This window comes from Gymnoscopelus braueri, assembly GCF_963280865.1.
Source record: "Gymnoscopelus braueri genome assembly, chromosome: 18".
In the NCBI taxonomy this organism is placed as follows: Eukaryota; Metazoa; Chordata; class Actinopteri; order Myctophiformes; family Myctophidae; genus Gymnoscopelus; species Gymnoscopelus braueri.
Window position 1 is genome coordinate 9,959,413 of NC_137618.1, and position 13,753 is coordinate 9,973,165.

Here is a 13,753-nt window from a genome sequence, read left to right on the forward strand (position 1 = left end):
TTTTGGTACCTTAAGTACATTTTGATGCCACTTTGATGCTACTTTTACTCAAGTCAATTTTGAATGCCGGACTTTCACTTGTAACAGAGTATTTCTGCATTGCAGTATTGATACTTTTACTTAAGTAAAACATTTGAGTACTTTTTCAACCACTGGGTGCATGGATGAAGGCCGGAAAAACTCAATGTTTTTGTTACACTTGACTTCAAATATTGTTTCCCTTTCCCGACCCTCTGATTTGTTTTTTTTTGCTTTTTTAGCTTCCTGAGGCACAAGTAAAAAACAAAAAAACAAAACCTCTTGCATAAAGTAAAGTCCTTTCCCTTGAGCGTTTGTCATATTAAGGGATTCCGGTCTTGGGGCTGCAGTAAAACTGCTCAGTTGGCAGACAGTGAGTGTTGCCAGATTTATTTTGCGAGAGAAACAACCAACCAGGTCACTGAAAAACATACCCAAAATAAGCGACTAGGGCAGGTCAGTCAAATTGTATTGTGTAATGTTGTTTTAGAGCAGTGGTTCTCAAACATTGTCATGTCAAGGACCCCCCAAATTGCCAGTGACAAGTACAAAAGTACAAAGTTTCTGTCAAATTCTTAGCATTTCTTTCAAGATTTTTTGAAAATAGCACATCTTCTTTTGCAAACTGCTTATAAAGTATAAAGTATTCAATCATCTATACAAGCTCACACAACAAGTCACATTTACAGGAAAACAAGCCCAAAGTCTCGTATAATAAGCAGACTTGGCAACACTGCTGACAATAGAAGACAGTCCCAGGAGGTGTGAACGTGTGAGCAACAGTGATAACATATCGTGTGTGAAGCACACTGATCTTGTGCTCGTTCCATCATCCCTGAGTATATCGTTGCTGTTGGACAGAAACCTTGTATCTCCATATTTCAGTTTGTTCGTAAATTAATGTCCTACTTTGTCATACAAGAGTGTCGTGCAGAAAGTTGCAATAATAGCCAATCTACAAGCTCTCAACGCTGTCACTGTGACCAGTTTAGATCTGTTATTTTTTGGCTTTTCCTGAAAAGTTGTGCAGTAACTAAGGTTTTCACTCTGAATAAAGGTTCAAACCAAAAGAAGTCGAGTCAAGCACGTTGTTTTTCCTATTCGTCTTCATTGAAATGAACCTGAATGATGTATTAGTGTAGAGTGTGTATTTTCCACAACGTGGCTCCAGCCTCCAGTCCATGATGTACCTCGACTCCTCAGGTGCGTGGAGAAGATTTACAGCCATGTTTTTGCTTCACACTCCATGGCCTGTAGTCTTCAAGAGGCTCTCTCTCTCTCGTAGACGTGTTACATATGCCCTATCGGGTTGTCCTCTCATGAACCCTGAAAACATGATATCTGGAGTTATACCTACAGCCGGTGCCACTACTGGCTGTGGGATCAAATTCTGCTACAGCTGTTGCTGGTCATCATCACAGTGTATAGAAACAACAACAGTACGGTATACTGTATATAGATTGACAAAATTCCCCTTACTGTCAGATATGGCCTTTCTCAGGGTTTCTCAAATGGATCCTTAAAAGTGCTGCATTTCAAACTTTCATTTGAGCTTTAAAGGGATAGTTCACCCCCAAAATGACCTTTTTTCTATCGATTAGTCACCCCATGGAGACCTGAATTCATGGATATTTTTTTGTTTTCGTCCCATTCCTAAGCCAATAATGTGATGGCTTGCCCACTGGTATGGGCTTTTAATAGAAATGATGTTGAAAGCTCTGCCTGTGATAGTGTCCCTTTAACAACTTAAACCCTCTACTCTTAGTAAAACAGGCCTGAGTTACAGCTGTACTTGGACCACTTTTTTACGTCTGTACCAAATCTCTTGTATTGTGAGCTTGTAGATCGGCTATTTTGGGGCGAATGTTCCCCCCAGAATAGGCATGCTGGGCCTCCAAGTGGTCAATGAAGAAACAACAACAACAACAACAAGGGGAGTGGGCGGCTGAGTCTGTGAAATAATGAAGATGTTGAGCGCATTGCATCTCTTGTTTATTCAGAATGATGTACGATGAGCGTGTTCCAGAACATTCCTCCGGCCTCATCCCCGCGTCTCCACTCCTCGCGTCTCTCTTTTTAAGATTTATGGCCGTTTCCTTATGCGTAGCAGACGGCTCGCGCTCTCCGCCATTATCTACCGCGCCGGGATTGATTGATGAGACTTGATCTGGCGCAGCCGCTCGACACCGTGGCGACACAGTGGGGGGTTGGGGGTTGGTTTGGGGGACGGGGGACGGGGGGGGGTTCGAGGGAGCGGATTGGATGGGAGCCCTGAGGACTGGAGGGATGTTGAACTTCTAGAGTTTCTCTGACTGTGTAGCCTTAACAATGATGATAAGACCACCATGACAGTAAGAGGTATTACAGAGCTGTTTGATGTAGCCGTTGGCGTCCATTACTTCAGTGGTTCTCAAAGTGGGGTTCGGTGATCCCCCCAGGAGTCCTTGAAGGGGTCTTAGGTGGTCCCCAGTTTAATCTTTAACCCTATCTTATTTGTTATATTTAAAAGTTCACAACTCGCATTGCAAGCTTGTACTGAACATTTTGAAAATTGTGAACACTATTGATTAATTTTTTGAGTTAACACACATCTTTTCTTATGGGGTCCCTGGCACAAACTTTCAGATGGAGGTACGCAGCCAAATCAATTTGGGGGTCCTTGGCATGAAAATGTTTGAGAACCACTGTTTTAAAGAGGTTTTATTACAGAGGCTAGTATGGGTATTTGGGGATCCTTGGCATGGAGAAGTTGGGGAAACCCTGTAGTGTAACAGCAAGTGAACAGGAAACATGGAAAAGAAAGGAACAACATTTGACTTTTATGGAAATATGTTGTGACATATTGTGACATGAAAGATGCTGTGACAGAGGTCAACAGTGGCACTGTGTGAGCGCATGTCAACCCCTTAACTGTCAACTGTGTTACATGCAACAGTTTGGCAAACATGAAAGACCTGCAGTACTTCAATAAATCCCAACAAGAGATGGTCCAGAGCAGTTTAATACAACTATTTTTTCTCAACATCAAAATCACTGGCACAAAACATTTTTGAGATGGGGGTTCCGCCAAATACATATCAACTTGGAGGTCCATATCAAGTTTGACAAACACTGATTTAGGGCTTTGATGGACAGGGGGACAAAGGAGTGCCTAAAGCGGTTCAGCGTGCACGGGGGGGGGGGGTCTGAAGAGGCTGCCTAAGGGAAGAAGCTGATACTTAGGGTGGAGGACAAGGTTGGGGTTTGAAATCATCTTCTGTGCCTGTCTGATGATAGTTTATTCATTGCGTTGCTATCGGGCAGAAACCTGTTTTATTTATTTTGCAAATTGATGCCCTACTTTGTCATACTACAGTGTCACACAAAAGTAGCAAAAAATAGCCGATCTACAAGCTCAAAACATTGGAATTCGAATCCTGAAAAGTAACAGTTTTATATATATACGGTATATTGAAATTCTTTATTAGGAGTAGCCCCTTGAGATTCATACTGTAAACATACAATAAAAAACAAATAACAAAAAACTGAAAAACTAAATATCACCCAGATGACAAAAAAACAACACCTAAGACAACACAATCAGGGTATTATACTCTAAGCAAGCAGAAAAAGATGGATCATTTGTTCAGAGCCAAATATCATTGTCATTTCCAATGTCAGCGATAGCGATACAGTTGATTTTAAGGAATAATTAGTTAGTTATCTTATTAATAATTATTGATTTGTTCATTGTTTATAAAAGTGGATATAAGAACATATTGAAAGATGATATGGCTCGAATATTTACCAACTTAATGTAGTCTGTGTCACTGCTGACCCCTACAGTTGGTCAAGTGGGACATGAAGTCACCAGACAGTGAGGAGTTTCACTGGGAGGGTGTGAGACGCATGTGGAGGAACGTACTATTCCTCTCAGTTCAGCTCCCTGGTGAACAGGTGCCAACCCGTAGGACTCGCTATCGCTTCCCACCCAATGAACGCGGCGTCTCAACTCATCTTCCTGACATAGTAATTTGGGTTGTTTTAATGCCAGATGAGTGATGATTTGTCAGAAAGCTGCTCGACTGTATTCTATTTGGGTTAATCATTCAACTTGATTGGTTTTGTTGTTTCCTTTTCTCTTTTCAATGAAAACCGAAAGGGGTTTTAATTGAAAACATTTCGGAGTCATAATTGTGCTATTACCTCTTCGATTTTATCCCAAAATCTAACTTTTCCCAGCGTAGAAGGACGACCATATGAGTGTGCGTGTGTGTGTCTGTGTGTTTGTGTTTGTGTGTGTGTGCGTGTGTGTAAGTGTAAGTGTAAGTGTGTGTGCGCGTGCATGCGTGTATGTGTATGTGTATGTATGTCTTAAATGCCGTGTTTAAGCTAATTAGCAAGAGAATGCTTGCTGATGTGAGCTCTATTTGGAGCTCAGCTCGGCTCTCCCTCATCAACTCGAGCCAAGGCCGTCGCCGTCTGCGCATGATTTTAATTACGCCGCACTGTTAGGGATATTCTATAATAATTGTTCTTTTTTTTTATGACCTCCTTAGAGACATGTCATTGGCAGCGAGCGAGTGTGAGACACGCGGCTTTCTTTTCTCTAGCTGCCCCAAAACCACCAGCTTTGTGTTTGTCGTACAGCTGGTTTTGGTAATTGAATGTTTAAAAACAAACAAAAAAATACACAAAAAAAACATGTATCTCTGAGAGTGTACACATGGAACCAAATACGGGTCCATTTGGTTCCATTCCATTTGTATACTTAAATGAACACTCATTATTTCCATGTTGTGAATGTACGCGCCTCCTCTCTCCTCCCACGCTGCCCGGGTCACTGTGGTTAAGAATCCACCGGTTATTTTTAACCTCTGGTAGCGCAGAGAGGAGCGGTAGTGGAGCACTCTCTGGCTCCCTAGAGGCTTTCTGGAACAGTTAAAACGCTGTCTTTCTGTCTGTCCCCGGTGTCCTCTTTCTGTCTTTGTCTCCATCTCTCAAAGAATGTGCAACATCTATCATGTTAGCTAAAGAAATACTTTCTTTATTTTTTTGTACCCCTTTTTCTCCCCAATTTAGTCGTTATGCCAATTGATTCCACACACAATTGTGTATTTTATCCTACTGGCTCCCCTGCTGACAGGTGCCACCATAGATATATATATAAGAAAGGCTAGATGGCTCAAGGGGGCGTCGCAAGCGTAGCTCAAACTTATAATTATATTCATGGACTTTATATGAAAATAACATTACGTATGCAGTATCATAACTACATCCTTGGTGTTTACAACACACCAAACCATTTGAAAATCGGATGAAAATTGAGCACGCTATGGTTATTTCAATAGTACATGTACCATAGACATAATGTTATGAATGAGCGAGCTGACTGTCCCAAGATGGCCGCCATGTGGCAACGTCGTAATCCATTGGCCAGCAGCGCGGGTGAGTCATCTAGTGTTTATACAGTATATATCTATGGGTGCCACCCCCACCCCATAGGTGCACGCGCAATGACAATTGTCACCCTTCCCTTCAAACCCACAACCTCCGCTGTGGAGGGCAGGTACTTCGCCACCCGAGCGCCGAAAAAAGAAATGCAATAAAGAAACATAAACAACTAAGGAATACTTTAGTAAAATCAGTGACAGTGGAAGCAAAATAGGATCCGACTGGAACGATGATGATTGATGATGATGATGATGATGCCGGCGCATGCTCTGTACACAACAAAACACAGTGATCGTCTGCTTTCTGAAGAAGCTCGACTGAACCATAAACAGGATACATGCATTATGTACAGATTAGAAGCGTGGCATATCTTCATGTACAGTGCAGAGCAGACTAACTACAGGATAGAGAAGATACACAGACAGACACATGCACACAAACAGCTACACCAGACACTAAAGCTCGTCAACAAACTGACAGATTGCACTGTCAGTGCAACCTTCTGGGTCGTAAGACTATGAAGCAACTGTGTCATAGTGTCCTTAAATGTTATTGGTGTTTTTCAGACAGCTGATGTTTTCTAGACTAGTTTGTCTGCAGTAAGACCCTTAAGCTGTGTTGTACGATGGTGTTGCACGCCAAAAATACCAGATCTACAAGCTCACAACGTGTAGCAAAATGAAGCATTATATTTGCGGTTGTGGGGGACCTGACTGGAACAGAAGCTCCTACGTCTTGATGTGTTTAGAGTTGCAACAGTTTATTGAACTAATCAATTGCATTTAATAATTTAATAATCCATCCTTACTGTATGTTCGGCATGTCGTTTCAGACAATTTCCAAAAACAAAAATAGAGAAAATAGCCTACAAGCTTGTAGATTAGCTATTGTTGCACAAAACTGTTGTCTAAAGTATAATATAGGACAAAACAATCTTGATTACTCGATGAATCAAGTAAAGTAATTGACTACAATAATCGCTAAGAAAATAATCGTTAGTTGGAGCCCTAGAATAAATTCAACCGGTCATTTGAACTACTGTTTAATATCTACACTGATAGCGCTAACATTTCAAATACGCTCCTGTTGTCTACATAACACTCAGGTTGTGTTCGTCTAGTGTGGGAACTCGAGAACAAAGCAATTAGAAAACCATTTTCGTTCCCAGCTCTTTTATATCTAATTAGGGGCGACATTAACATGTACAGAACTCTGCTGCAAGCAATTACAAACCCCTGCTGAGTCTGCCTTATTAGTCATGGAAAAAAAATACAATACGTAAACTCTATTGTTCAACGGAGGGGAAAGATTATGGAATCGTTGTGCAGGCGAGAAGGCAGAGAAACTGTCTCCCCCAAGTCCTTATCGATTTGAGTTATCATAACAAGCCCACCGAGTATAAAACTAATGAGCATGCACGTGTGTGTGTGTGTGTGTGTGTGTGTGTGTGTGTGTGTGTGTGTGTGTGTGTGTGTGTGTGTGTGTGTGTGTGTGTGTGTGTGTGTGTGTGTGTGTGTGTGTGTGTGTGTGTGTGTGTGTGTGTGTGCGTGCGTGCGTGCGTGCGCGTGCGTGCGTGCGTGCGTGCGTGCGTGCGTGCGCATGGAGGGACTCAGTCAAGTCTCTCATGGGACCATGCAGTCTTTTCATGTCCTGAAGCTGTTCTCTGATAGCTTTGATCTGTCTCCTCATCTTGCAGACTTGGCAGAACTCCCCCTGGTGAAGTTTGACTTCTCGTGTAACAAGGTGTCCACCATCCCAGTATGCTACAGGAAGATGTCCCACCTCCAGTCTCTACATCTGGAGAACAACCCCCTACAGAGCCCCCCCGCACAGGTACACTGAGCAACCAGCATCACATTATGGCTGCAACCATCCATTATCTTCTTAGTGACTACTGCCTATTCTGTCGATTAGGTTTTTTTTTATATATAATTGATTAAATACATTAGTTTGATTTACTGTTGCAGCCCTACATCTCATAGCGGATCAATGCACGTGATGCAATTGAGTTCTCAGAGTGTAAAAAATTGACCTGCAATTGGTTTTGAATGCTTTGCTGTCATCTCTTCCAGATTTGCATCAAAGGTAAAGTTCACATATTCAAGTACCTGACCATCGAGGCGTGTCGGAGCGAGAAGATGCCCGACTCCTCCCTCTACCTGCCCGTCATAGAACGCCTCAGCCTATCACGGCCCACCACCGGCAGGTCAGTTGTGGTCTCGGCCTATCGCGGACCCAGTCAATGACACAATGACTGAGTAAGTCATTGAGTCAGCCTATCACAGAATCAGTTTTATCACAGGCCACAGGCAGGTCATTTGTTGTCTCAGCCTATCGTGGCTCACCGCAGTCGTTGTGTGATTGCAGTTCATCTGACAGTGAAGTACTTTATGCACGTTTAGGAGTGAGTGTGCGAGACCCCTGACACTAAACCATATATCAGCCATGGGAGATGTTGACCCCTGTGTCACCTCCTCCCCTCTTTGCTCTACAGTTTCATGGGAGTCAAGTCAGAAACCCTCCACTGAGCTGTTCCTCCTCTGCCTCCCTGCCATGAGAGAGCAAAAGGTTTTTTTAGAGGATGTTGTGCTCTGTTCTCTCTGGCCCCCTACAAACCCTGACCCCTAGCCTCCTTTCCCTCCCCTCGGCTGGAACCTCGTGGGCAGGAAAAATGGCTATCATTGTCCTGGAAAAGCTCACACAGGCTAGACATGCACACAAACAACGCAAATGTACATACAACTCATAACACGTCCTTTCTTTCTTTCATGTCGTGTCTCTCCCTCTCTCTCTCTCCACGACCCTCCCACACCTCGCAGAGGAGGAAAGAGTGAGGAAGAGAGCAGATATTTAGAACAAAGACACTGTAACCAAAGACCCTACAATAAAACCACTGTTTGGCCTGAAGGCTCCCAACGAACTACAACTTGTTTCGGCTTCAGCAGGGCCATGAGAACGGAATGACGTCGTTGCAGAGCAAAATAACTTCACTGTGCCTGGCTGATGCTCGGTTCGGCTGTTAGGATAAGAGTTTTGAACTAGCCAAACACCTGTTAGCTGAACATTGTGTATGAATGGTCAGACACTCAATGTACTCCATGGACGGCTGAGGATTTTAGGAAGTACAAACCTCTCTAATCCCCCTTTTGAAAGAATACAAACACAACCAGGTGGCAATTAATTAGTGGAGAGAGATAGCACATACTTTGTCCACTGTGTCTGTTGCCAGAAACAGTGATTTTTTTTTTTGGACAAATTATGTCAAAGCACATCAGAGATTGATGTAAACAAACAGCGGAGATCTGTGGTAAAATCACTGTTCCAGCAGTGTATACCAGTGCTGGAAAGTAACCAAGTACATTTACTCAAGTACTGTACTGTACTTTAGAACAAATTTAAGGAATTTCTACTTTACTGGAGTATCTTAAATTTTCAGTACTTTTACTTCTACTCCACTACATCTCAGAGGAAAATATTGTACTTTTACTCCACGAGAATTATAGTTTCTAGTTACTTTGTAGATTTGGATTATTATTACAAAACCCACTTCTGCCCTATATTCACTTTTTGAAAATAGCCGATCTACAAGCTTGTAAATCTGCTATTTTATACATTTGAAAACTTGTGAAATGGGACACTCTGCATAATGAGTACTTTCTACTTTAGGTACTGTAAGTACATTTTGATACCAATACTTTTGTACTTTTACTCAAGAAAATTTTGAATTCCAGACTTTTACTTGTAACAGAGTATTTCTACATTGCAGTATTGGTACTTTTACTTAAGTACAAAATGTGAGGTACTTTTTCCACCACTGGTGTATGTGTACTGTACAGTGTGAGGGTCTTACGTTCAGAACCCAGCAGTGAGGATAAAACACTTTAGTCCTCACCAACTTTTCTTCAGTTCAGGAAGCCTGACCAAGCCAAAAGAAGTTTAGCGTTCAGTGCAGTCTTAGGACATGTAAATACATAATGGACCTACAGTATACTGTAAAATAACATAACATACAGTAGAGTCACCTTGCTGACCCTTGTGGTTTAGGAAGCCCTATAAATAGGACTATGCACTTAAAAAAAACACATATATGGTTTTTTTTAAGTTAGGGGTATACAATGGTTGGTCCACAATATTACTTTTCTTTAAGTGAACTTCCATCACTGTGATGACCACTGTGACCACACCGCCCACTTCACACTGGGTGTGATTCTTTTTAAATATATATACAGTATATATATTCAAAGATGTGCAAAAATGTTCACGATTAAACCCCCCCCCCCCCCCCGCTTTGAGAAACAATGCTGTATATGATCTGGTCCATTTCAAGGCTTCATGATTAGAGAGTTTGTATAAAGGAGAGGCAGGCTGTGAAATGAACAGTGAAAACATGGTGGGGGGAGGAACAAGTGTGTGTGTGTGTGTGAGGAAGCAATTACAGTACACTTTATCGCTCAGTTGCCTAGAGACTCCACTTAGTAGTTCACGTCCTTCTTAGAGAGAGAGAGAGAGGAGAGAGATAGAGATAGAGAGAGATCTACCTATTTCCTTTTACTTGCTCATTCACTACTTCATGCACTGAGTCGCATACACTCACTCACTCACACTCACACACACACACACACTCTTTATTCACTTAATTTCATCCGATCACTTACTCATTACTTCTCTTCCTCCATCACTCACTCTCATAGTTCATCAAGACTTTCTCCCTCACACTCTCTCTCTCTCTCTCTCTCTGTGGAAACACACACACACACACACACACACACACACACACACACACACACACACACGCACACGCACACGCACACGCACACGCGCACACACACGTACACACACAAACAGCCCTGTGTGACCCTCTGACCTTACCATGTCCTTGGCAGCACGGAGGACATCGATCAGCACAAGAAACAGGACACCGACTCAGGAGTGGGCAGCGACAACGGAGACAAAAGACTGTCTGCTACCGAGGTACTGTGTGTGTGTGTGTGTGTGTGTGTGTGTGCGTGTGCAGTGTGCACGTGTTTGTGTGAGCGTTTGCCTACTTTTCTTTCCTCTGACAAGTGTATAAATGTGTTTTTATATACACTTGTCAGAGTTAAATGGACTCTTGAGGATTTTACGAGTCATTGTCAGGGAATGAAAAAAAAAAAGAGAACGAAAGAAAAAGTTGAGCCACGTTTTTTAGACATCAGAGAGATTTATTTTCCATTACCAAAGCCTTTTTGTTCTCTGCAGTCCTTTTGTTCCCCCTCCTCCTCCTCCTCCTCCATGATCTTTCATATCCCTGCGTTGCCTTTTCATGCATCATAACACGGCTCGTTCTGATAAGACGGCCGTCGTCTCTTTTTTGTTTTCTTACATTTTTTTTGCCAAAATTCCATAATTCCCCGGAAGATGACGCCGTCGCCGTGGAATGACGGCTCGTTATCTGGCGACTCGTCAAGAGAGTCGGAACGACTTTCAAAGAGCGCCCGAGCGGCAGATAAAACCGCCGTGGTCGTTTTTTTTTTTTCTTTCGTTGCGCTGACTGCAGCAATGTCTCTCTGCAAATGGAAAAACGTAATTTTCCAAATCCTTTGATCCCTTTGAACTGAGAGTGGCTTTTAGGAGACGTATGGTGTACTAGATGTTAGATGTATTTATTTTATTTTATGTTAATTATTTATTAATTTACTAGTCCATACCTGGGGATTGGAGCATTCCAAGCATTTGCAGACTATGGCATAAGCGCTGTGTACACAGTACATCAGGGATCTAAATATCTTTTTTTTTAAACTTGGGAGCACGAGAAGAAATGTAGGAGAACCCAACAAAATGTAAGGAGCACCCATATGTAATATTATAATTTTTTTACTAATAAAACCAATATAACGACATAAAATGGTGATAGTAGCCTTACAATGCGTGGTAGGCCACCACTGGGGCTTTATGGGTCAGGATTTAAAATGTAGTGTCTGTCCCTCTTCCGTTCATCTCTTCACTGAGACTGAGGGCATCTCTAGAGGAGGACATCTACACTGATTCCAATCACATCTTCAGCTGTGTTTCTTGTTCACCTTCATAGCCATATTTGGATAATAAAGTCCATTTGCCAAGTTATAAATAATAAATGTAAATATAACATGGTGTACAGTATGAGAGGTCATTCAATTGAATGACCTCTCATACTGTACATAGGCTATACTATGTACAGTATGATGTATAGGCTAATATGCCATGTTGCATATTAGCCTATCACTTCTAATGTGTGGATTGATCAGGTCTGTTTTCATATACATTTGTCAATAGCTCACATATTAATTATGAATATTTGCAGTTTCAAAAGTCATTTGCTGAAATATATAAAACACACACACACACACACACACACACACACACACACACACACACACACACACACACACACACACACACACACACACACGGTGCAGCTCAACTGAGCTGAGCTCCACCTTCGTTGTCATTCACAGAGAGAGAGTTTTCCTCCACAGCCGACTCGCCTCGTTTCTCAACTTAAAAATACTTGAAATAATGTACTTTTTGACCCGCGGTGAGATCCCACATTAAGCGCTGGAATGTTGGAGCTGTGTAAAGAATGTACACGCTAATGCTATTAGCACCAAGAGCTACGTTGTCTCTGTGCCGGTGTGTGTGTGTGTGTGTGTGTGTGTGTGTGTGTGTGTGTGTGTGTGTGTGTGTGTGTGTGTGTGTGAGCCAAGTGTAACCAGCGGCTAGAGATCCCATAGCCTGCGGGGCTGTAACCATGACGACAGATCCCATAGCCTGAACTCCGAATCTCTGGTGCTTACACAAAAAAAAAATGGGGAAAGTGAAAAATAGGCTTCCTCACGTGTGCATATGCTAATGATCAATGCCTGTGTGCAAGTTGAGATAAATTGGTCAACCCACTGTGGAGAACCATGCGTAACAGAGTGACGTGATTGATTATTATTATTATTATATATAATCCCTGAATCTGTTCCTCATGTTCAACCAGCTGTATTGCTTGTCATGTGTACATAATATGAGGGTGTACTTTTGTGTTTATGTGTGTGCTTGCATGCACGTCTGTTGAATGTGCTAAAGTGTTCAAATTATATTTGCTCTTTCTTGTTCTTGTGGTTGTGCGTATGTGCGTGGGTGGGTGGGTGCATGAATGTGTGTGTGTATGTGTGTGTGTAGCCATCAGACGAGGACAGCCTGAGTCTCAACGTCCCGATGTCCAACATCACCGAGGAAGAAGGACTCGGCAAGGACGACTCCACGGAACACATAAGCTCCCTGACAGGTGAATGCACACACACACACGCACACATGCACTCACTCACTCATGCATGGACACCCTTACGTGCGTGCATGGCAGCTCTGGCTAAACTCTACTTGAGTTGAGCTAGAGTCAAGGATGAGTCCTAAGCATCCTAATGCATAATTAATGCTCTGTCGTATGTTTTCGTGTGCCGGAGCATACATCGGGCTTACCTCTCTCCCTTCCTCTGCATGCACGCATCAGAGAGAGATTACATGTATTTGGTATGATGGTGTGACAGCTCGGGGCAGAACAATCTCAGACTTAGCCTGGTTGGGGCCGGTCCGGGCTAGAGCAACACAGGCCAGGGCCGGGCTAGGGCCCCTGTTTTGGGCCCCTGTCCAGATGCCTTGCCAATGGATCCAGTGTTTCTGCAGCATTACACACACACACACACACACACACACACACACACACACACACACACACACACACACACACACACACACACACACACACACACACACGCACACACACAGTAGATACAGACACTCCGGATAAATCTTTGCTATCCTGTTTCCTCTTTCCCTGTGTGTGTGTGTGTGTGTGTGTGTGTGTGTGTGTGTCAGCGTGTTTCCTATTAAGGCAGATTGGTTTGAACAGCTGCAGAGTACAGTGTCCATGAACACTGTACATTATGCTGTCTGTCTGTCTACACGTCTGTACCCCTGTTTTCTTAATCTTTACTCTGTCTCATCTAGCGTCTCATCTCTGTCCCATTCTCCTGTCTATCACTGTTGTGAATAAGCCGTGTTTCAACCATCACCTGGGCTGAACCGGATCAAACGGGTAGTGAGAACATAAAAGTAACGACAAAAGAGGTCACCTTAGTCGCCTCACAGCCGTTCAGTGATGGCTGTTAGTTTTTTGTTTTGTTTAATATATATGTTTTTGTGATATTTGTAAAGTAATTAGAGAGTTAGGGTTCAATTAACAGTGTTGGTCCATTCCAAGCTTTGTATGTGATATTTGAAAACATGCACCACACACAAG

The 13,753-nt window shown here is 42.7% G+C and overlaps 1 protein-coding gene across 1 annotated transcript in view; it reads left to right on the forward strand.

Moving 5' to 3' along the window:
• Positions 1–13,753, forward strand: part of lrch1 (leucine-rich repeats and calponin homology (CH) domain containing 1) — a gene marked incomplete at its 3' end in the record, with an annotated part of 120,665 nt that overhangs the window by 73,488 nt on the left and 33,424 nt on the right. The window contains exons 5-8 of the mRNA XM_080456964.1: positions 7,148–7,284; positions 7,524–7,657; positions 10,335–10,422; positions 12,637–12,742. Of these exons, the coding sequence (XP_080313090.1) occupies positions 7,148–7,284; positions 7,524–7,657; positions 10,335–10,422; positions 12,637–12,742 (465 nt within the window). The remainder of the gene's footprint in view (positions 1–7,147; positions 7,285–7,523; positions 7,658–10,334; positions 10,423–12,636; positions 12,743–13,753) is intronic.